General features: G+C 39.4%; 1 protein-coding gene and 1 pseudogene across 1 annotated transcript; both read left to right on the top strand.

Moving 5' to 3' along the window:
* Positions 1-680: 680 nt before the first annotated feature.
* On the top strand, positions 681-17166 carry LOC127425029 (serine/arginine-rich splicing factor 10-like). Its single transcript, XM_051670626.1, has 6 exons — positions 681-1009; positions 8832-8936; positions 9571-9674; positions 9847-10000; positions 10078-10122; positions 16544-17166. The coding sequence occupies exons 1-6, from the start codon at positions 945-947 to the stop codon at positions 16821-16823; spliced, it is 753 nt and encodes a 250-aa protein (XP_051526586.1). The 5' UTR covers positions 681-944; the 3' UTR covers positions 16824-17166.
* Positions 17167-17305: 139 nt separating this feature from the next.
* On the top strand, positions 17306-24825 carry LOC127425028 (gap junction alpha-9 protein-like; annotated as a pseudogene).
* Positions 24826-25673: the final 848 nt, after the last annotated feature.

The following is a 25673-nucleotide window of genomic DNA, read 5'->3' on the forward strand; positions in this document are numbered from 1 at the left end:
TACTGGAGTCTGTCTGTAGGGGCATTAAATTGCAGTACTGGAGTCTGTCTGTAGTGGATGTTAAACTGCAGTACTGCAATCTGTCTGTAGTGGATGTTAAACTGCAGTACTGGAGTCTGTTTGTAGCGGGTGTCGAGCTGCGTTACTGGAGTCTGTCTGTAGTGGATGTTTAACTGCAGTACTGGAGTCTGTAGGGGGCGTTGAACTGCTGTACTGAAGTCTGTCTGTAGGGGATGTTAAACTGCAGTACGGAGTCTGTCTGTAGTGGATGTTATACTGCAGTACTGGAGTCTGTCTGTAGGGGGTGTCGAGCTGCGTTACTGGAGTCTGTCTATAGGGGGTGTTAAACTGCAGTACTGGAGTCTGTCTGTAGTGGATGTTATACTGCAGTACTGGGGTCTGTCTGTAGTGGATGTTAAACTGCAGTACTGGAGTCTGTAGTGGAAGTTATACTGCAGTACTGGGGTCTGTCTGTAGTGGATGTTAAACTGCAGTACTGGAGTCTGTCTGTAGTGGATGTTAAACTGCAGTACTGGAGTGTGTCTGTAGTGGCTGTTAAACTGCAGTACTGGAGTCTGTCTGTAGTGGATGTTAAACTGCAGTACCGGAGTGTGTCTGTAGTGGCTGTTAAACTGCAGTACTGGAGTGTGTCTGTAGTGGCTGTTAAACTGCAGTACTGGAATCTGTCTGTAGTGGATGTTAAACTGCCGTACTGGAGTCTGTCTGTAGTGGATGTTATACTGCAGTACTGGAGGTTACCGCTGTAGGCGCTGCGGTGTTGGTGGCGCAGCTGCTGTGTTGTTCAGGCCTCGTTGCTGCGCAAGTGAAAGCGTTTCAGAACCGCGTGCAGCAAGTAAGATATCTATCAATGAAAAGATTTTATTAGTAAAGTTGAATTTTAACTGTCGTTTATCGTCATAAGAGACTTCAACGATCATTTTAATATGTCTCGGTATATGAGGCCGCCGAACAGCTCGCTGTTTATCCGAAACATCTCCGACGAGTCCCGGTAAGAAACTCACAATATTTAAGTCATTTAAACATATATTGTTTTGTTTAAAATGGCTTTATTTAGGTTGTTATTGTTGTTTATTTTTATATATAGTTAGGCTTTCGACTCATTGGTTGAAATTGTGTTTTGTAACTGGTTTCATTTTTAACCAAGTTAACCTATAATGAAATATTTATCCTATATTTAACCTTCAAATGTTTTTTTGTTTTCTTAAGAATATAAACATGTAAGAGGATGAGAAAACGACCAAAGATTGAGTCGGTCAAATATTATAAAGATATCTCTGAAAATACTGATTAATGCGACTAACTGTAGATACACTCACAATCTTTATCTAAAAGTAATAAACAGTATTTTTATAAGTCTCGATATATCTCGAGTCAAATGTTACTGTGTTTTTAATGTTATTTGTGTGATTTCTACAAGCTGTAGTTTTTCTTAGATACAGATACGGAAATGTATTATATAATAATACTATAATGTATTATGTAATAATATTGTAATGCATTATGAAATATAATGTATTATGTAATATATTATAATGTATTATGAAATAATATGGGTTAGAAAATAGCCATAGACCTTTTTCACAGACTGTGATGACGTGTTTCCGCCTTATTTATCAGCGTAAATCTCGCAATTTTTTTATTTTTTATATTATACATTTTTAAAATATTGAGTGTAAATTTATAACATTATGCTTTGTTATTACCGTGGAATTAGTTTTAAAACTGAATTATCACAGCTGTGAGCGGGTTTCTATTACAGCTGTTGAGAGAGTGACAGTAAATTTGGCATCTTAATACACCGATCTGTATTTTTATCCTCTTCTTGAAAGTCATTAAACTGTAATAGTGGATTTTTAATTTTGGTCTTGGAGCAAATGGGTAAGTGAAAATCATATTTGCTGTGATCTCCCATTCACTGCTGTCGAAGTTTACCCTGCAAACCTTTACTTGTGTGAAAAAGGTCTATTAATTAATTTTCAGAGGTACATTTATAGTATTGGTCTTTTTTAGGGTTAATTTTCTTGCTCTGTTGTCAATAATTGAAACGACAGAATTAAAACATGATTTGGGTTAGTGGTTAAAGATATGGGCTGGTTAGTAGGTTGATCCCTGAACTTTTATTATTATAACTTTAATCAAAACACAGACTCCGATTGGACCATTCTTGAATGACTGTTTACTTACTAAACTACTTTATGTCCTCAACAACACTGTTATTTATCCGAGGCCTTTAATCACCCTGAGCACACATTATAAATGCTTACATGTTTTTATTGATGTGAAATAACAGTTTTCTTTAAGATTCTGGTAATTATGTCTGTGTTCTGGGATATTAGTTTACTGAAGACTGCTCACTATATACTGTGTACTGCCTACTATGTTTGATTGACTTTTGAAACACTGTGAATATGGATTTAAAACAATGGCTAAAGGATTTTAATCTGAGAACCCGTTTACACCTGTATTAAGATACTTTTAAGTGATTTAGGGGTGGGGTACTGAGGTTTAAGTCCTTAAAGGAATAGTTCACCCAAAAAGTAAAATTCTCCCATTATTCACTCACCCTGATGCTGTCCCAGATGTGTATGACTGTCTTTCTTCAACAGAAAACAAATAAAGGTTTTTAGAAGCTCTGTCAGGTCCTTATAATAGAAGTACACGGGTGCCAGCACTTTAACGGTCCAAAAGTCACATTTATACAGCAATAAAGTAATCCACACGACTCCAGTCGAGCAATGAATGTCTTCTGAAGTGAATCGATAGGTTTATGAAAGAAAACAAGTCGATAATGAAAATGTTATTAACTTTAAATCTGCGCTTCTGTCCAGGGCTCTGATGCGGTTTGAAATGGCCCAACTCTCGCATGACCTTCGTTCTTCTGTTGTAAATAAGCACAGTCTTTCTACAGTATAATACCAAATACAGACACAATTCAGTTCCCACGCTGTTTTTCAGCACTCATGTACTGTATGTGCACACATGCAAGAAGACAGTCGTGATTACATCTGTGTGTGAACAGTCAAAACAGCTGTCTTGGTGAGATATAGGAAATGACGTTGAGTCGGTCCATCCAGATACTGTAAGTACAAAATATTTATAATAATAATAATAATCATTTTTATTTATATAGCGCCTTTCAAGGACCAAAGGACGCTTTACAAAGCACAGGCAAAAACTGAAATTAACATATGAAGTAATTTCACGCATGTAAACAAGCATACATAAGCATACATAATCAAAACATTACAAAATGAGGCATGTATAATACAGAGACAACAGCTGTAGAGTGATCAGTTGAAAAACATAGTGTAAATAAATGAGATATGAAATACAACCCTGAAAACAAAGAGTAATATACAGATGTGCTTGAGGAATTTCTTTAAGTCACGAGCCACGATATTTGCACAACACTTTTATTAAGACACAATGCCATGATCCTCAAAACTACGCTGCAAATCTAGCAATTATTGTTTTTCCGTAAGTCTCACCTTTTTTAGCCTGTTTACAGCTTGCTATCTTCTAAACTAACTTAAAACACTCGATGAATAAATAATAGGCTGCTAAATTGTCTATTGTACACAATGTGCGTTGAAGTACAGAAAGCCACGAGACAAAACTTTGTTTTTTATCAACTTTTAAAGAACATAATGTTAAAATCATGCAACTTATGAGACCTTTTAGTTTAAATAATATTTAAAGGTTATATAAAGGACTCCCCACAGATGTAACATAAGTATGATCCTATATGAATCCAGAGTGGTCTGAGTTAAACCCCGAATATCCACCGACTCTAAACCGCCTCTGCCACTAAATATAAGTGTAAACTGAGTATAAAACGTTTTCTGATCAAATCACAAAAACTACATACGGAGGTAGACAAAAACATTGCATTTTAGGTGTGAAACACAATCCATTCTGAATGTGTTCTGAACTGCAGTGAAGCACAGCCCATCACCTGTCAATCAACCGCTGCACTAAAACAGGAGTTTAACCAGTTACGAATGGCTTTAAAAGGAAATAATCTTCCGATCAGACAATTTGAAAAAGCGGATATACATATACAGCTGAAGTCAGAAGTTTACATACACTTAGGTTGAAGTATTTTAACCACTCCACAGATTTAATATTAGCAAACTATAGTTTTGGCAAATCGTTTTGGAGATCTACTTTGTGCATGACACGAGTAATTTTTCCAACAATTGTTTCATTTTTAATTGACTATATCACAATTCCAGTGGGTCAGAGGTTTATATACACTAAGTTAACTGTGCCTTTAAGCAGCTTGGAAAATTCCAGAAAATGATGTCAAGCCTTTAGCCAACTAGCTTCTGATAGGAGGTGTACTGAATTGGAGGTGTACCTGTGGATGTATTTTAAGGCCTACCTTCAAACTCTGCACCTTTTTGCTTGACATCATGGGGAAATCAAAAGAAATCAGCCAAGACCTCAGAAATAAATTGTGGACCTCCACAAGTCTGGTTCATCCTTGGGAGCAATTTCCAGATGCCTGAATGTACCACATTCATCTGTACAAACAATAGTACGCAAGTATAAACACCATGTGACCACACAGCCATCATGCCGCTCAGGAAGGAGACGCATTCTGTCTCCTAGAGATGAATGTAGTTTGGTGCGAAAAGTGTAAATCAATCCCAGAACAACAGCAAAGGACCTTGTGAAGATGCTGGAGGAAACAGGTAGACAAGTATCTATATCCACAGTAAAACGAGTCCTATATCAACATAACCTGAAAGACTGCTCAGCAAGGAAGAAGCCACTGCTCCAAAACCGCCATAAAAAAGCCAGACTACAGTTTACAAGTGCACATGGGGACAAAGATCTTACTTTTTGGAGAAATGTCCTCTGGTCTGATGAAACAAAAATGTATCCTTTTGGCCATAATGACCATCGTTATGTTTGGAGGAAAAAGGGTGAGGCTTGCAAGCCGAAGAACATCATCCCAACCGTGAAGCATGGGGGTGGCAGCATCATGTTGTGGGGGTGCTTTACTGCAGGAGGGACTGGTGCACTTCACAAAATAGATGGCATCATGAGGAAGGAAAATGATGTGGATATATTGAAGCAACATCTCAAGACATCAGCCAGGAAGATAAAGCTCGGTCGCACATGGGTCTTCCAAATGGACAATGACCCCAAGCATATCTCCAAAGTTGTGGCAAAATGGCTTAAGGACAATAAAGTCAAGGTATTGGAGTGTCCATCACAAAGCCCTGACCTCAATCTGATAGAAAATTTGTGGGCAGAACTGAAAAAGCGTGTGTGAGCAAGGAGGCCTACAAACCTGACTCAGTTACACCAGTTCTGTCTGGAGGAATGGGACAAAATTCCAGCAACTTATTGTGAGAAGCTTGTGGAAGGATACCCAAAACATTTGACCCAAGTTAAACAATTTAAAGGCAATGCTACCAAATACTAACAAAGTGTATGTAAACTTCTGACCCACTGGGAATGTGATGAAAGAAATAAAAGCTGAAATAAATCATTCTCTCTACTATTATTCTGACATTTCACATTCTTAAAATAAAGTAGTGATCCTAACTGACCTAAGACAGGGAATGTTTTCTACCATTAAATGTCAGGAATTGTGAAAAACTGAGTTTAAATGTATTTGGCTGAGGTGTATGTAAACTTCTGACTTCAACTGTACCTGCACAAGAACTTGACGGATCTTCTTCAGTGTGTCTGATATCAACAGGCAGTGACACAGATGAGAAGCACACATATCTGAAGCTCAGTTAATACAAGTAATACACGAAAATAATGAATAATTCTGCTCGAAATGTGACTTGTGCTTTTTTCTGACTTTTCCACGGTTTATTATCATGCAGTAACACACTGATATAGTAATTAATGTTGTTATGAAATCAGAGACTCTCGCCTCGAACTCCAAACACAAGTGTTCAAAAGAGACTCGTATTATGACCACGTGATAGGATCATCCACAACTCATCTTAACACCAGGTGTTTTCAGACAGTGTTACGACGCGGAACCCTAGCAGCAAACATGCTACAAGAGTTTATGTCTAGGGAATGCGCTGAACCGGCTTCCACACGTAACATGCTAACTGAACTGTCCCTACGTGATGCAGTATAATGTAGGAGTCAGTCCTATCAAAATGTATGTATGGATGGATGTGTGTGTGTATCTGCTAGGAGTCGCCCAGAGAGAGGCCACTCACCTGTTGATTTGGCGTCGCATTGGCCCGGTGGCGTGGAGATCGGTTTTCCTGGTCCAGCCCCGGTGTAGATACAGTTCAGTTCAATTTTAAAATGGTGGTGGTGATAAAGGTGCAATCAAAAATCATAATGTGACACTTTCCCAAGAAAAGGCAACATCAGTACTCCAATGAAGGGATAATGATCCACAGTGACAAAACACAGTACGCCTTGTGTCCTCATCGAAAATCATTCCTCTGTTAGGTCCCCATCCCCTAGGATGCATACGCGTCCTTCTGATCACTCACAGGTTAGTGACATCTTCTGGGCCCTGCATTTGTCAGTCAGTACTATCCCTAACCATGTGCCTTAAATACTTTATTACAGACAGTATGAAGATATTAATTTTTCTTATTGCTTGAATATGTGGTAACACGTCACAGTACATTTGTATACGTTAACTTAGGTGACGCAGTAGTTAACATGAACTACACTGGGCCAAACCTTTAGAGCATTTATTAATCTTGGACAATGTTAATTTTATAATATACACAAACATGTTCGACCTTTGGTCTAGTTTGTTTACAATCTGAATTTAAAGATCTAAATGTGAGAGATTTGTATTTGGGGTTCTGAATTTCTTTCGTTGAAAATTTGAAACTGTAATTTAATAATCAGAAATGTTACAGATAATTCCACTTAAAAAAAAAATAAATAAATAAAAAAAATTGTCTGTTTAAAATACAAATTACAAAAATACAAATTTATAAAATATGCCTCAAAAACCTTCAGTTTTGTCAAGTGTCACATGTCTAGAATTCCAATCAACAACATTTAGCCATTGTTTTAGCTCCATATATTTAACCACTAATGTCTCAGAGAGTAGTATACAACATTATCATCGCAGTAAGGCATGCACACATATATATACAGGTGCATCTCAATAAATTAGAATGTCGTGGAAAAGTTCATTTATTTCAGTAATTCAACTCAAATTGTGAATCTCGTGTATTAAATAAATTCAATGCACACAGACTGAAGTAGTTTAAGTCTTTGGTTCTTTTAATTGTGATGATTTTGGCTCACATTTAACAAAAACCCACCAATTCACTATCTCAACAAATTAGAATACATCATAAGACCAATAAAAAAAACATTTTTAGTGAATTGTTGACCTTCTGGAAAGTATGTTCATTTACTGTATATGTACTCAATACTTGGTAGGGGCTCCTTTTGCTTTAATTACTGCCTCAATTCGGCGTGGCATGGAGGTGATCAGTTTGTGGCACTGCTGAGGTGGTATGGAAGCCCAGGTTTCTTTGACAGTGGCCTTCAGCTCATCTGCATTTATTGGTCTCTTGTTTCTCATTTTCCTCTTGACAATACCCCATAGATTCTCTATGGGGTTCAGGTCTGGTGAGTTTGCTGGCCAGTCAAGCACACCAACACCATGGTCATTTAACCAACTTTTGGTGCTTTTGGCAGTGTGGGCAGGTGCCAAATCCTGCTGGAAAATGAAATCAGCATCTTTAAAAAGCTGGTCAGCAGAAGGAAGCATGAAGTGCTCCAAAATTTCTTGGTAAATGGGTGCAGTGACTTTGGTTTTCAAAAAACACAATGGACCAACACCAGCAGATGACATTGCACCCCAAATCATCACAGACTGTGGAAACTTAACACTGGACTTCAAGCAACTTGGGCTATGAGCTTCTCCACCCTTCCTCCAGACTCTAGGACCTTGGTTTCTAAATGAAATACAAAACTTGCTCTCATCTGGAAAGAGGACTTTGGAACACTGGGCAACAGTCCAGTTCTTCTTCTCCTTAGCCCAGGTAAGACGCCTCTGATGTTGTCTGTGGTTCAGGAGTGGCTTAACAAGAGGAAAACGACAACTGTAGCCAAATTCCTTGACACGTCTGTGTGTGGTGGCTCTTGATGCCTTGACCCCAGCCTCAGTCCATTCCTTGTGAAGTTCACCCAAATTCTTGAATCGATTTTGCTTGACAATCATAAGGCTGTGGTTCTCTCGGTTGGTTGTGCATCTTTTTCTTCCACACTTTTTCCTTCCACTCAACTTTCTGTTAACATGCTTGGATACAGCACTCTGTGAACAGCCAGCTTCTTTGGCAATGAATGTTTGTGGCTTACCCTCCTTGTGAAGGGTGTCAATGATTGTCTTCTGGACAACTGTCAGATCAGCAGTCTTCCCCATGATTGTGTAGCCTAGTGAACCAAACTGAGAGACCATTTTGAAGGCTCAGGAAACCTTTGCAGGTGTTTTGAGTTGATTAGCTGATTGGCATGTCACCATATTCTAATTTTTTGGGATAGTGAATTGGTGGGTTTTTGTTAAATGTGAGCCAAAATCATCACAATTAAAAGAACCAAAGACTTAAACTACTTCAGTCTGTGTGCATTGAATTTATTTAATACACGAGTTTCACAATTTGAGTTGAATTACTGAAATAAATGAACTTTTCCACGACATTCTAATTTATTGAGATGCACCTGTATATATACACTGAATAAATAGTAAGAGTAGTATGCTTTTACGAATATAGCCAATGTTGTTTTGTCAACTGGAGGTCAGTTGGTTTGGTTATTGAGATCAAACATGTTATTTCCTGGTTCAGGCCAGAGGACCTGCGCAGGGAGTTCGGCCGATACGGGCCCATTGCAGATGTCTACATTCCTCTAGACTTCTATTCACGCCGACCCAGAGGATTTGCATACATTCAATATCCTTTTCATAGCAAGTTGAGCTGCGGCGTGAGCGTGTTGGACACGTTGGCGCTTCACAGTCTCTATCTAACAGTGTGACTCTCCTGCAGGTGTTCTCCATTGAAGCGCACTACACTACACTACACACTGCACACTACACTGCACACTACGCTTGAGTCTAACCCTCATTTCTCTGTTGTCGCCCCAGACTGTGTAAAGGCGTCCAGTCGTGGAGCCCGGCACAAAGACACAGTTAACAGAGCCGTGTAGAGTATGACTAAAGACAAGTCATCGGCAGCACGCCACAAAGATCGCTACTTACAGAGAGGCAAAAGTGTGAAAAGAAAAGCAAATTAAAGCTTCAAGAGACAAAGAGGAAAAGAGGCTCGGATTTATCCATCAGAGAGAAAGTACAGACAAAGACAAAGACAAGCGGTGAATCCAGGTCAACTTGGTCGCATTTTAAAGACTTAAAGATCAAGGTGAAGGTAAAAACACGTATCCTACAACATTCCCACGATTTACACTCAACAGGTGGTTTCACTGAGAGCTGATGAACGTGAGAACTCACTGAACATGCGCTTCATTGTTCAACAGTGCATGAGATGTTTGTGTAGTTTATTGTCATTAGAGCCCTTAACAGCGCAGCACGTTTGAAGATGTGCGAGATGCAGAAGACGCCCTGCACAATCTGGACAGGAAGTGGGTGTGTGGACGACAAATTGAGATCCAGTTTGCTCAAGGAGATCGAAAGAGTGAGTTTTGGAAAACAATGATCAATTTGATTGACGATCCTCTTGATCTGTTTATAAAACTCAATCTGTTGTTGAATGTGTTTGTCACTCATGTAAATAACTGAAGTGTACAATAAGATTCAACATTGTAAAGAACGTGCTCCATGTGTATAAACGACTTCATGTTTCTCAGCGCCCGGTCAGATGAAGTCCAAGGAGCGCCAATCACCACGCAGTTTCTCTCGAGATGGTCGCCGCAGGCGTTCACGCAGCCGCAGCCACGGCAGACGCAGATCACGCAGTCCATCTTACGAGAGACGCTACCGAAGATCGGAGAGTCCCAGAGAGTGAGTCACTATTGACCCATCATCCGTTACCTATTTACTGTGACTATAACTTTGACATTGTGTTTTGTGTTCATCAGGTCGAGAGGAAGAGCACACAGCAGACGCAGTCGAGAGTATGAGAGGTACATTATTGAGAATATATCTCACTGTGTGTGTGTGGAGGTTCATAATGTGTTGTTGGTGAACATTAATCAGTATATGCCAGATTTTATTATGTTGACCCTGTTCCTCAAACAGCATTCCTGCCAATCTGTGAAAGGGACCAAAACAGTCATGTGTAGAATCACACCAGAAAGCAGGAATGGCGTTCCAAAAGATGTTAAGTAGCAGAGGTGCAAAAATGTGCAAATAAATGGTGTTTAAAAAACAAATAAAAACCAAGGTACTAAAGCAGTACTTACTCCCCTCCAACAATAACAGAGGTCAGAGTTTACTTGTACTCGATCAGCGCCAGCAATCTTGTTCCATGTGATCCAAACACAACACAAGCTGTCCACCAGTCTTCCTCCTTCTAGTGGTGGCTGACTTAAATACACTAATTTTCTTGCCTTTTCCAATTGATCCTTCACTAAGCTCCGCCCCCCCTTGGTTACGGTCACTCCCTCTGACAAGCTCTGCAGTAGTGGTGGTAATTTTTATTCATTTTAGTGACTCGATTCTTTTGATTCCGTTCACCAAAAAGATTTGTTCAGATTCGTTCATTTCAAGTTCACACTCAAGTTACACCTATGCGCCTGCGGATGGACCCAAATGACTGTCTTTTAAGTAATTGCATTGATCTGAAAACAGTCAACAAGTCTAATTATCCTTTATTAAAATTCTACTAAGAGACTTCAGTACTTCAGATTGTTTAAGCATTATAAGTCTTTGCCCTCAAATGACAACAAAGCATATCTATCATACTGTGAAATGCTGAGCAAGACTTTATATCAAGCTATACAAAAAAAGACAACAATACTAGCCTAAAAATAATTGAGTTTCAATAACGTCCGTATGTTATTGTAATGTGTGGTCATCACTCACTTTTATTCATAATTCATCTGGCCCCTTTTCTTGTTGAACGAGATTGACGATATGAACGACGGAACGACATGCAGCTCCTGATTCAGCAGATCATCATTCATGATGACTGATTCGTTCATGTCAGTCGCGAATGAGTTTACCAGTACATTCAGTTTGTTCACGTCACAAACCGACTAGTTCAGTTAAGCGGTGTATTTGTTCAGTGGGTCCAACCAATGATGTGCTCCTTCACAGCTCGCTCTTGAATGCCAAAATGTACGAAGCAGAACATTTCCATAAGTAATTTGATTGAAAACTGTGCAGACTGGGAATCAGAATAAAGAAAAATGATTATCAGTCGCTTGAAAAGAGAAAAGCATCATTTACTGTTTTTCTCAATTGATTTTACACATTTCTCTAAAGTCCATGCTCTCAAAACAATTCACACAGCTGACGAAACAGACACTTAAATTTGCCAAACAATTCAATTTCACTGCATAATGAAGCAATGTGATCACAGATGGTCCAGTAATTTTGGACATTGATTGTGGCATGCAGACCAATACCATTCCTCCATCTTTTTTGTTGAGCTTGAGGTCACTGTAGATCTGCTCACATTAGGCCGAACACTTTGTGTCTCACAGAGACCGTGATTCATAACATGATCAATTACAGTAGAAGACTCTCAGATCATTTGAGCCTCTTCTGTGTCATCTTTACTCTTCCACCTGCTGTCCTCTTTCACTCTACTCCCCATCAATACTCCATCTCCATTTGCACCTTACGCTTCTCAGTTTGCACCTTTTCTTCTTCTTGTTCTTCCTCTTCTTCATTTCCTCGTTGTTTGTTTACTCTGAATTTTCATATTTGACCCCTTTTATAGATAGCAAAGTCATGACAGTTGTGTGAAAAATTTAGTAAATTGCATTTTCTTTGCTGTGTGCAACATATAAAAGGATTTGACAACCTGACGTGCATTTGAGAATATGACTGTTTAATGTGTCTGCGTTAACTGTGTTGAAAGCATGAATCTTGGATCAGAGAAATGTGTGTGTAGTGTTTAGAGAAAATGATTAAAATCAAGAAAAATGTACAATTTGTTTAGAGCAGTGTTTCCCAACCCTGTTCCTGGAGGCCCCCAACACATCTCCCTTTTCTGACACTCCCAGCTCAGAGTCTCTAATAACGAGCTGATGAGTTGAATCAGATGTGTTTGATTAGGGAGATATACTGAATATGTAGTGTTGGGGGGCTCCAAGAACAGGGTTGGGAACCACTGCTTTAGGATAATTACAAAGTGTTCAGATTGCTGTGAGAATTGTTTTGAGAGCAGTGACCTAAGTTTGGAGAAATATGTCAAATCGATTGAGAAAAACTGTAATGTCAATTACACACCTGATAACATTAGCATAAGTGAACAGAACTGCTTATAACATCTCATAAAACACTCATTTTGATGCTGTGAACTCTTTATTTACTATAGCTTTTACTATTACATGAATCAATACACGAATGATTGAACGTTCAGTGTTTAGCTTTAATTTACCTTGGAGGAAATGTAGATGTCCACACTGATGTTATACATGTTAATTTGGGAACGAAGACTGACACAGTTTAATCCAGAATATGCTCTTCTTGACATTTATTTAAACATTTTTTACAACAGTGTGTGTATCCTCCCTGGGTAACACGTGTAACTATTATAAGTGACCCAGCGACAACATTTTGTTTTGGATAATTTCTGTAAAATCCTGCTTAAAAGTACTCAAACACACACATTACTCCCGTAGACTCTCATTGGAAAATAGCTAACGTGTGTCGGAGTAATGGTGGCCCGGCAACAGTTTCACGGACAGGATTGGTCAGAAACGCTTTTAAGGCGGGGCTTAGCGAAGGGTCCATTGGAACATACCATTTTGTTTAAATAAAATTAACCCACATTCTACACAATTCCATCCAATAAATAAATGAGAGAGTTAAAAGTGAAAGCAATATATAGGACTGATATGAACAATATTATTTGCACATTAAAACAGTTAATATTTCTAAAATAACTCAAATGAGTGCTCCCCCATTAGGTGCGCTTCCCTATTGATTACGATCACTTGCTAAAACAGGAAATCAGCAGTAAAAAGGTGAGTAAAACAATAAATAAGTCCTTGGAACACAGCTAAAATTCCATGATAGAGTCCGAATCACGAGCTCTCGATCACAAACAACTGTGGCACCATCACCACAAAATGAAATATAAAATATTTTTAGCCTTTTGATAAAAATCAGTATACCTCTCTGTATTCTCATGGTTATGGTTAACCCAACATTCCCAAACAGTCGCTGAAAATATTCAAAAAGTAAAATTTAGTCAAAAATAATTAATCCACACTGTAGTTCACTAGATTAACCCAAAGAAGAATATTTTAAAAAAATTTTTTTATACATATAATAAACAAAAATATTCAGCCACATATATTTTCATTAAAATATTTTCATACATGAAAACTGCCATGCAAAGACTTTTGATGTGGGCGAGTTAGTGAATCAAACCGTGTCATAACCAAACACAATGTGATCGGATTCTGGCCACACTGAACACAAAAGCACTACACAACTGTTTAATATTCAGTTTTCTCCATTATATTATGTTTAATATACAGCTGTGTGTCTGTGGCTCTGTCCCAAATGTCACCCTACATCCTTGCGGTCCTCTTCGAAGTCCAGACTTAAGTGACGTAAACGAGCGCAGACCGATGAAGCGCTAGTCAGCAAGTCCATGAAGGTACATGAGTTAGGATTGAACGATTTGAAAAAAAAAAAAAAAAAACTAACTCTGATTGTGATTTGAACTGTGATAAACAAAAAGCATGTGTGATTCTTTTGAACCAAAATTAAACCATGTTTTGCCCATGCTTTACTGCTAACCGCAAATACTGTTCTAGAAAGAGTATTCACACTTGAGTCCTCAAAAAAAACAAATACAAAATACAAAAACAGACTTTTTCATTATTCTTTTGAAACCCAGTCAACTTGAATTTTAGATTATTGAATAATAATAATGTTAATCAGAATGAGCATTATTGCCAAGTATTCTCACACATACAAGCAGTTTGTCTTGGTGACAGAAGCTTCCAGTGCACAAACAATACAACAACAAGACAGATAATAATAAAAAATAAAAATAAAAAGCAAATAGAAAGTATGTATAGAAATACACAAGACAATATATATACCGATAAATATATATACCACAACATTAAAACCACCTGCCTAATATTGTGATTTGGACTGTGGCATGATTGTTGGACTGTGGCATGATTGTTGGTGCCAGATGGGCGGGTTTGAGTATTTCTGGGATTTTCACACACAACAGTCTCTAGAATTTATTCAGAATGGTGCCAAAAACAAAAAACATCCAGTAAGCGGCAGTTCTGTGGATGGAAACACTTGTTGATGAGAGAGATCAACAGAGAATGGTCAGACTGGTTTGAACTGACAAAGTCTACAGTAACTCAGATAACCACTCTGTACAATTGTGCTGAGAAGAATATCATCTCTGAATGCTGTTCTGAGATGCGGGTTGGTGCTGTTTTGGCTGCATGAGGGGGACCTACACAATGTTAGACAGGTGCTTTTAATGTTGTGGCTGATCGGTGTGTGTGTATATATATATATATATATATATATATATATTAGACAACAGTTAGTTCCAGTCCTCGAATCTGATTGGACGACAGATGTTCCATGATGGTCTCACACCATCATCACTCGGATGCTTCGCTGTATCACTCTGCTTGTGTTCGTGCCGTTCTAAACTAAAGTGTAAGAGCAGTGCAGGTGTGTTAAGAGGCATCTGTCTCTTTACATTTAATATTGTGACATTACATATGTAAGCCAGCAGGTGGTGGCAAAAGATCATTTTTGTGTTTAATATGAGCCAGGTGACGTGAAGTGAGTCAGCGTCAGTCAGTGTTTTCTTTTTTTAAAGAAAAGGAGGGACGAGTAAATTAATTTGTGCGGTAATCAACATTATGACACAAATGCTGTTGTTTGAGCTTAACTTGTATTGAACCCGGAATATTCCTTTTAACTATTATAATTTATTATTATTTAATAGAAATGTATTTCTTTAATAATTCTTAACTTAATATGCATTCCCGGTAAACCCTCAAGCCTTTATTTCAGCAGAAGCTTTTATTTTGAAAGATGAAGGGATGGAAGTTGTTTGAAGTTGAGTTGAATACAGACTTTTAATGCAGTAAAATGCTCTCACCTGCCTTACTGTCAGCAAAAACCTGCACTCATGGGATTATTTTAAATGTGTGGTGCTTTAAATAATGTGCTCAGCTCATATTAACACACCTAACTGCACATCTGTCACTCAGAGCACCAGATAAATTTGTGTGTATGGATCACAGGACCACTCTGAAAACACGTGTGTAATACAATGATCCCATTTACATGTATTAAAGAAAGCACTTCACATTACAGACAAAACAGCCATGCACATAGGCGCAGAACAGCGGGCAGCGCGTTGAGATTATTTATTTAAATCGTAGCCCTCACGGTTTGAAAATTGCACTGGGTCATATCGCAATTTCGATTGCGATCGAAAGTTTTATTTCGATTAATTCAGCCCTAACATGAGTTATAAAAGTGTACATTTGGGATGGAGCTCAAAAATTCAATCTGATGAAGCATTGTTTTTCTTATACATACAATTTTGCTAATTATTATTAGAAAAAGTCATGACATTGATACGTTAAAGGGACACTTTAAAATCACTCTTGAATATTGGTTTTTATTAAATAATTTCAAGCAACACATTGACAATAAAACAACAAGTATTCTCTCCTGTCTTTATTATTATTTTAGAGACTCTCAATAATACTAAAGTTAATTACTTAGAAAGTCAAATGTATGCATGATTCTCTCGTAAAGGGGTGAAACAAAATATTTTAAATCAATAATTCACACGACATTTAAGAGTGATACTGTATACACAAAAGCAAAAGATCCATCATTGACAATCAGAAAACAATTATTGAAATCAATATTAAATCTGTGCTTTATATCATCATGTCCTCCGGCACAAAACTCAAGTCCACTGTGATTGGTCAAGGTTTGATGAAGTTTTTCACTCTTAAATCAAATGAAATCACTGAACTATGTAAACAGGGCTGAATCCAATATGTTGAAAACATCACTGGATCTTAATTTAAATGTTTGATTATATTCGTGTGTGTGACTTCCCTTTATGTTTCTGGTGTGAGCGAGCAGACTGTTACACTAACCCTTTAAAATCGGTGGAAAATTATTGGTTGATAACATTATTCAAGACCAAATCCTAAAATCTTATTGGTTGTTAGGAATGTTGTTCCAAGACTGAAAAAGATGTCTAGGAATGAATCTTATTTGGCAAAATCACATTCACGACTTGATCGAAGTGTGTTATAATGTATATTGATGGTAAACTGCTGTATCTGTGTATCTGATGTGTTACAGTAAAATAAGATTGAACTATTAATGATCATGTGACTTCTGCAGGCACAGACCGTCTGCCCGTGACCATCAACGCTCTCGTGGCGACGCCCACTCTCGCAGCCGGAGCCCCTCCCACTCGAAACCCAAAGGCGGGCGCAGAGAGTCGGACGGAGGCCGATCCCGCTCCAGGTCCAAATCCATCACCCCGCTGGAACAGAACGATTTCCACGCGGAGAAACGGGACGCTCCTGACAAGACCCGCGCGCGCTCGCCATCACGTTCGCAGTCGCGCTCCAGGTCTCGCTCACGCTCTTGGGCGGGTCGCAAGTCTTGGGGTCATTAGAGTGCATGATGGCACATGTGATGTCACAGGTCCATTGTTATAGCAGGATGTATCCGTTCATTTTTTGGGTGCAGTTTAACGTGTCTAACATTGAAGTATTAGTGTAACGTGTAAATGATGGTTTAGTTTACAAGCGCAGTTGCATTTGAGGCGGTGCAGAATACAAGGTGTAAATTGCTTTCAATATTTTTGTATGAAATTTTTAGTTGACCAGTAAGTCCATATAAAACTGTCTTCCATGAACGTGTCATGTGTTTTAGATCTGCAGACCTTTTACATGTAACCTTAAAAATGAAATTAATTTCTCATGCATAACTGAATTAAATACTTTGTGATTCCTCAATCTTCATTGTTAATATTTTTAAGTAAATTACTCACATCAGAGCAGAGCCTTTCAGCCCAATCTTATTCATCTCCAATCACTGATTACTAATAACTGCTAATTGATTACTTTATACTGGTAAAAACAGCCATGAAGATAAGTTTCTGTTTGAATGTGTGAAAACACCAGCTGAGATAAGATTCGGTGTCTCCTAATAGAACTACAATAATAAGTATTTTTATATAAATCACACATATAAAAATGCCGCTCCATAACAAAACATCTCAAAAGGAAAACCTAGATTGAAACATTGTGATGCAGTACTTGAACAACATTTCTCAAATCAGATTCTTTTCAAACAATCGGTCAAAACAGTCTGAATTGGTTCGTGATTCAGTTTGAATCATTTGGACGGCTCAATCACAGAATGAATCATTTGGAACGGTTTCTCTCCATGTAAAACTGTAATGGCACACTTGACAACACAGAAACGAGTTCTGAATGAAGTGAATATTGAACTACAATCAATTGAAACAAAACCTGCAAGTGTATCTTATCATTTGCCAGCGATGAAGACGGGCTTCGTTATGTTTAACAGCTACATGTGCAACTTGTGAACGACTCTGTACTGCAGGTAATGATTTCCACCAGAGTATCAAAACACTAAAAGTACCATGGTACAATCTTTTTTTGAACATGTACCATGGTGTTCTTTGAAGTATCACGTATATGATATTAATTTACATTAGTTAACGTAATTATTCAGTTCCACAGTATATTTCACAGTACTATGGTCATGGTACAGCCACAGTACTTTTTGAGAAACTTCAACTAGCATTATGTCATGAGAATAAGACACACACATGCTGTACATGTTCTGTCACATGAATGTTAATTTGTTAAAACATTTATATGAAATTACAGCTAACTGTTAAATATTTCATATTAGGGTTAGGGTTTATATACGGTATAAAAAGATATATGTAGCTTTAATAAAAGTTGTTTGTTACTTTACCATGTAGCTTGTAGTGTAACTAGTAACATTTACATTTTTTATTTCTGTAGAGTAAATGTTAGTTTTAACCAGTTAAACACTGTTTGTGTGATAGTATTTGCAACCGATCACCTGACAGATGTAAATCACCAATCATTAAGAGTTGGTATTGAACAGAGAAACAGAATGAGAGATGAATATTCATGTTCATTTGAGCTTCACAATTATTTATCTTTTTTTAATTACGCTTGTAGTTATTTGTCATAAAAGGGTGACCACCACAGAACCTCTGTCCTGTCATTTATTTTAGCTTCAGTTTGATCTACATATAGTCATGTTTTCTTCACGTGTCCTTTGACTCTCACTGCACGATCACGTGATACATTAGGACATCTTTATCAGTTATGAGTAAGTGAACAGCCACAAACACACGAGTCAGAAATCTATCCCACAATCCATTTGACTCTGATTGATCGAGAGATGTTGAAGCACAATACACAGAAAATATTACTGCCATCGATTTATCAAAAATAGGGTTAAAAACAGACAAACAACGGCTTGGGGGAAAATGTAGATTGGATTCTGACGGAGATGTGCATGTATGAAACCAGACATCATAATTGATCATTAATCAGGATAAGTATTGGCAAATGGAGGACAGAGTTACCCGTTCAGCCATAGTCTAACAGAACTCACCAGAACTCGAAGTACACGCTCATGTTGAACAGAACCTGAGTAAGAAAAACACGTCTCTTTAAAAAGAAAAATTCAAACAAACTTACGTTTTCATTAATAATTAAACTCATCTGTCATTATGATGGTTTAAATTGTTGAAGCAGCATTTGTGTTACACTGCAGCTACATGAGGACAGTGAAGAGATTAAATGATTTATTTGACATTCCATTGTCTGGGTGAACTGCAGGGCTTTTTATTGCATTGATTACTTTCACCAGCATAAACACAACATCTAGGTCGCTACAAGTGTCGAATCCAACAGCCTCATCTTGATTTAGCTTCCCTTCCTTTATATATTTTATATCTTCAGGAGAAGTGGCTATTTCAAATGGTAATTTTTTATAACATTTGTTGATTGTTCGTAACTTTTATTGTTGTTTTTCAGATTCCTATATGGACAGATGGGCTTACAAATCTGATATAGTCATGGCACATGCAGTCGGTGCAAATGCTGACACGTGTCTGTGCTGTATGTTGTCCAGTTGTAACTTGTGGTGGTAAAGCCCAGAATGTTATGGATTTTTGTTCCGAGCACACAGCTAACCCCTCTCTTCATTGGCTGCAGCAGCAGCGATGCCCATGTGAAGATGGGCAACTGGAATTTCCTGGGGGGAATTCTGGAGGAGGTTCACATACACTCCACCATGGTGGGAAAGATCTGGCTCACCATCCTCTTCATCTTCCGCATGCTGGTGCTGGGCGTCATGGCCAAGGACGTGTTGAACGACGAGCAGTCCGATTTCATCTGTAACACGGAGTAGCCCGGCTGTCACAACGTTTGCTACAACCGAGTGTTCCCCATCTCCCTGATCTGCTACTGGGTTGCAGGTTATTTTCATCTCCTCGCCCTCGCAGGTGTATATGGGTCACGCCATCTACCAGCTGCGAGCTCTGGAGAAGGAGCATCACTGCAAGAGAGTGGCTCTGAGGAGAGAGCTGGAGACGCTGGACACAGAGCTAGTGGAAGCTCGCTGGCGCATCGAGAGGGAGCTGCGGCGGCTGGAATAGGGTAAACTCAACTTGGCTCCGCTCAGGGGATCGCTGCTGCACACTTACGTAGCGCACATCGTTGGTGGTGGAGGTTGGCTTCATGATGGGCTAGTACCTGCTGTACGGTCACCACCTGGAGCCGCTTTACAAGTGCAATAGAGAGCCATGCCCTATCGTGGTGGAGTGCTTCATCTCTCGACCCACCGAGAAGAGCGTGTTCATGCAGGGCATTGCGGCCGTGTCACTCTTCCTTAGCCTGCTGGAGATCCTGCATCTGGCATATAAAAAAAATTGAAGAAGGGAATTCTGGACTACTAGCATCATTTAAAAGATGACATGGGCAATTATTATGGTAGCAAGTCCAAGAAGAACTCCGTGGTACATCAGGTGTGTCTGAGTCAAGGACGCAAAGCCACCATCCTCCCTGTACCCAGCGGCTTTGCTTCGCTCCTGAAGAAACAGGGTAACGGACCCACGTACCCCCACTCATCAACCCCTATCTGCGTTCGTTCCAATCCAGAGTCACCCTGGACTGTCGGGTCTGGACATTCTGAGTGAGAACAAGGACGTCGTCCCAAGTCCCCTGGAACGCAACAGTAATTCCAACAACACCGGCAGCGACACCCGTTCTCCTGTTGTCCACAAGCGGGACGGTCCAGATTGCTTCCCATCCATCTCGCAGCAGCTGGAGTCCAACCACTCAGACTTAACCACCCTCCCCATAATGGACACGCCCTTGTGCCAGGCGGTGCTGTGGAAGCCTCGGCGAGTGAGCCCTCCCTGGAACTGCAGCACAATTATGGAGGGAAACGGTTCGGACTGCAGCGGAGACTCCAACAGTGGAGCGATAACCCAGGGCATGAGAACTCGCTGCGGCATGGCAGTCTCTAAAAGCGACCTGAGGAGAGGCAGCAGAAAGAACACGACCGACTCTGTGACCAAACTGAGCTCTGGCTCACGTCATCACAGTTCTTTTGAAAGTCCCTCATTCTCACCGAACCGACGAACATCATTTGCCAGCAGAAAGAGCGGCCACCGACTTACAGATCTGAGTCATTAGTTTCTGTGTCTTATGAAGGTTTTGATTTAGTCTTCATTAAGAGATTGGTTGACTGTAGAAGGCCTCATGCCTGTCTCTCAAGTGAAAGACTTTGTCTTGGGTAACTTGTTAAATACTAGATATGATGCCCTAGTAACGTTGTTTTGAAAACAAAGATTGAGTTGTAACTGACAGAAAAAAAACCCTCTATATTAAGGTCTTTGTTACAATGAAAAGAGAAATGTCATGTTATCTGTAGAATAGAATTAATTGCTTTGATGTGATGTTAGAATAAACAGCTCTGGAAAAAATTGAGACCACTCCAAATGATCATTTCCTCTGGATTTACTATTTATAGGTATGTGTTGAACATAGTAAATTGAACATTTTTGTTTTATTCTATAAAGTACTGACAACATTTCTCCCAAATTCCAAATAAAAATATTGTCATTTAGAGCATTTATTTGCAGAAAATGACAACTGGTCAAAATAACAGAAATAATGCAAAGAAAACAAGTTAAACAACACAATACCGTATAGTTTTAATTCAGGAAGAGTTCAGAAATCAATATTTGGTGGAATAATCCTGATTTTCAATCACAGCTTTCATGCGTTTTGGCATGCTCTCTACCAGTCTTTCACATTGCTGTTGGGTGACTTTATGCCACTCCTGGCGCAAATATTCAAGCAGGAATTAAACGCGCTGGAATGGGTGCCATACATGTAGAGATGCTGATTTATCCCTCCTATTATTTTTGGGGTCAATTTGACCGCATTCAATGTTTATCGTCTCTTAATACATGATTGACAATTGTTTTTGCTTTTTATTTTATGACTTTTCCTAATTTAATGGGGACAACTGGGTAAACATTAAATTAACATGATGATATGTTTTCAAAGTCCTGTATACTTTTTGTAGCATTAGTGTTCTTTGGGGTCAATTTGACCCCAGGCTGTTTTAGCTGTATAAAACATAAGAATTTTTTACACACATGTGTTTTGGATGATATTGAGGTCACTATAACATGCAATTTTATAATCTACAAAAAACTCTGCTTTAGGGCCCTAACCTAACATAACCATACCTGTAGTACTGCGAGAACCACTGATAGTTCACACAACATGGGGGAAGGGAAAACATAATTCCCACGAGAACTTTGGTATTTCCTGCACCGTGGGGGAGGGGAAAACAATTCTCGCGAGGACATTGATAGTTCACCCAACATAGAGGAGGAGCAAACATATAAAATCTTGCACAGCACCCTTCTAAACCATTTCTCTTGGTGCTCTGTGGGCTCTCTCTTCATGCTCTCTCTCAATTGAAAATGACCTCTAAGCAAAGGTTTTCTGTAAATGAGGTTTTGCCACAGTTCTTTGACAGTGAAAGTGACATAGAGGAGAATGTTGAGGAGGACCCTGATTATGAGGCATCCTCCTCTGATGAGAATGAAACTCTTATGGCACTTTTCCACTGCACATTATGGTTCGACTCGACTCGTTTACTTTTCTGAGCTTGCTTTTCCACTGCAGTTTAGTGCATCTTCAACATGGGTGGGATTATAGGCTGATCATCATAGTTGCGCCACCTCTACTGCCGTGACATCATCTTAAACACGACACAAACACACAATAAAGGAGCAATGGAGGATATCGAAGGAATGGTGTTCTTGATTCTTGGCATGTGGCTGTTTTTCACAGCAAGACGACAAACTTTGTTTCAAAAGAGGCTGACGGCTAAAAAAAAACAGGAGAGTTTGGGAAATCATACACCAAAGCGCAGACGAGGACATCAGTGTTAGCTCAAAGACAACGCACGAGAGTAAGCTAACCTGCCATCTAGCTTATAGCAATGTGTTTAGGGTCTCAATCGCTATACGTTAACTTTTCCCTACACTGTTGGTAGGTCCGGTGGTAGCCATGTGTGGCCAACAGCTGAGACACTTCCTGAAAGATTTTTTGTTTTTCGCGTCGCCCCATCCAGCTCTCGTTGGATCCTCTCCTCGGCTACTAACGAGAGGAACATCTGCACCTTGTTTATTGACCACGGCGTGGTTTTGCACAGAGCCATTTCTTTTTACAATTCGAAAGTCGCGTGAACAAATGATACTGCTATCACTGTTGCTAACTTTAATACTAGCGGGTTGATGTCCCGTGTCGCAAATCCAGTGACGCTGGTAGTGACGATTCTCTCTGACCAATCAGTGATCTGCAGGGTTTTGACGTCACATTTAGTATCGGCTCGGCTCGCTTGGAACCTTGACCGAGGTGGTAATAAAAAAAGTACCAGGTACTATCCACAGTGGAGTCGAGCCGTACCGTGCAGTGGAAAAGCCCCATTAGTGTTGACCCTCTTGTTGTCTCTCAACCACCAGCAGGCACATTACCTTCCAAAAATGGAAAGTTATTATGGTCTCTTTCCCCAGTTGAAAGACAGGGTAGGCTTAGTGCTGCTAATGTCATCAAAATGGTTCCAGGCCCCACCAGATATGCTTTTAACCATGTCCAAGACATAAAATCAGCATTTGAGCTCTTCGTAACACCATCAATCTAAAAGGATATACTTGAGATGACAAACTTAGAGGGGAGGCGCGTGTATGGGGACAGTTGGAAAGACTTGGATGTGATCCACTTGCAAGCCTACATTGGGTCGCTCATTTTGGCAGGAGTGTACAACTTTGGAATGCTGACACTGGAAGGGCAATATTTCCAGCCACCATATCTCTAAAGACATTCCATGTTTTCTCCCGTGTCAGGGCCGACGAGAGCGTGACAAACTCGCAGCAATATGGGATGTAGGGACAAGTGGGTCCAGCGATTACCCTTTCTTTACAATCCAGGCCCCCACATCACTGTGGATGAATGCCTGGTTGCATTTTGTGGGTGCTGTCCCTTCAGACAATACATACCAAGCAAACCAGCCAAATACAGTATCAAAATATGGGCAGCATGTGATGCACATTCCAGCTATGCCTGGAATATGCAGGTGTACACTGGTAAATCCCCTGGGGAAAGCACCTGAAAACAATCAGGGCATGAGGGTGGTACTAGACATGGCTGAAGCACTGAATGGTCATGACATTACTGCTGAAAAGGAAGGTTACCATGTTGGGGACAGTGAGAAAAAACAAGCCGGAGCTTCCCTCTGTGCTTCTTGCGATGAAGAACAGGAAGGTAACATCTTCAATGTTTGCCTTCACTGGCAGAGCCACTGTCATCTCCTATTGCCCCAAGAAAGGGAAAAATGTCCTGCTGATGAGCACCATGCACAAAGATGCTGTCCTGAGCACCAGAGAAGACAGAAAACCATGAATGGTCTTGGACTACAACGAGACAAAGGGAGGTGTTGATAATCTGGACAAGGTCACAGCCACCTACAGCTGCCGACGCATGACTGCCCGTTGGCCCCTTGTCATTTTCTTCAACATCATTGATGTGAGCGCCTACAATGCCTTTGTATTATGGAGTGAAATAAACAAGGATTGGAACAGTGGAAAACTGAGTGGAAGGAGGATTTTCCTGGAGCAGCTGGGTTACGCGCTGGTGAAACCTCATATCGAGAGAAGACGGTGCCTTCCAAGAGCATCAGCAGCTGCTGCAACTGTTGTGAAGGACATACAAATGGAGACACACACCCCAGTGGTTCAAACTGCAGACAGGAAACGTGGCAGGTGCCAGGTCTGTCCCAGAAATGACTCCAAGACCAGCAACACCTGTGTGAAATGCAAGAAATACGTCTGCAAGGAGCACGTGCACAGTAGTGCAGACAAAAGGCTGGACTGTATCTTCTGGTGGGCTGTAGGAAAAATAATATGCTGTTCATATTCTGTCAAACTCATTTTGGTGACTACGTAACTTTGTTTTTTTACTATCTCAACACATACATATTCGCAGACATAGCACTTACAGTAGCATAGAACAATCCCTGACACAATATTTTTTTGTAAATAAAGAACCGTTATGTCTTCCTTACTGATGTTCTGATGATGATGATGTTCTGTTTTGCAAATAAAATCCTTCTAAATGTTTGAAATTGTGTTTGTTTTTCCTGGGGTCAAATTGACCCCGAACATAATACATGTTACTATCCTTGATAACAGAAATTGTTCTTCTTTCCAAATGTTCTAAATAACAAAATGATCTTTCTTTCCAATTTTAGGTCAATCAGTGAGATTTTATGGTGATTTGCATATTTTTCCACAGTCGCGCAGTAGGTATTGTTTTATTTAAAGGGCTATTTAGGTAGTTAACAAAGAAACAAAGTACCTGACACATAAACTTGGGTAAAAATCATATTCTGGAGGTTTAAATTGCTGGGGTCAAACTGACCCCAAGGATAAAAGATGTTAGTAAATCTGAGGATAACAGGAGGGTTAAGAAACATTTGGAGTGGTCTCTTTATTTTTTCCAGAGCTGTAGATTCTAAATGCAACAACATGTAGAACTCCAAAATCTTTAGTTTTATTTACAGAGAACAATGAAATGAACAATTTGAACGGTCACTGTGTAAACAGCATAAACACTAAATCAGACAGACAGTCAAGAGTACATACTGGGAATCATATATAAGTATCTGTATTCAGTCAGAGCCTCCAAGCTGCAGTATTTTTCTGTGTTTAAATCTGTGGTAACCGATTAGTGGACAATGGTCCAGATCAGCACCCTGGATTGGTTCCATCCGGTCACAAATCATTTCTCAAAAAACAAAAATAATAATTTTAAACTGTTTTTTTCTCCACATTTATGCTACACATTTTTGTAGCGTTTATACT

This window comes from Myxocyprinus asiaticus, chromosome 34 (assembly GCF_019703515.2).
Source record: "Myxocyprinus asiaticus isolate MX2 ecotype Aquarium Trade chromosome 34, UBuf_Myxa_2, whole genome shotgun sequence".
NCBI classification, from domain to species: domain Eukaryota; kingdom Metazoa; phylum Chordata; class Actinopteri; order Cypriniformes; family Catostomidae; genus Myxocyprinus; species Myxocyprinus asiaticus.

What these genes read in the sequence shown, in the direction of transcription:
- LOC127425029 (XM_051670626.1), top strand. Translation starts at nt 945, where the DNA reads ATGTCTCGGTATATGAGGCCGCCGAACAGCTCGCTGTTTATCCGAAAC. An exon ending in AGAGGATTTGCATACATTCA is followed by an intron (nt 8,937 to 9,570) that starts ATATCCTTTTCA and finishes ACAGCGCAGCAC; the next exon opens with GTTTGAAGATGTGCGAGATG. An exon ending in AGATCGGAGAGTCCCAGAGA is followed by an intron (nt 10,001 to 10,077) that starts GTGAGTCACTAT and finishes TGTGTTCATCAG; the next exon opens with GTCGAGAGGAAGAGCACACA.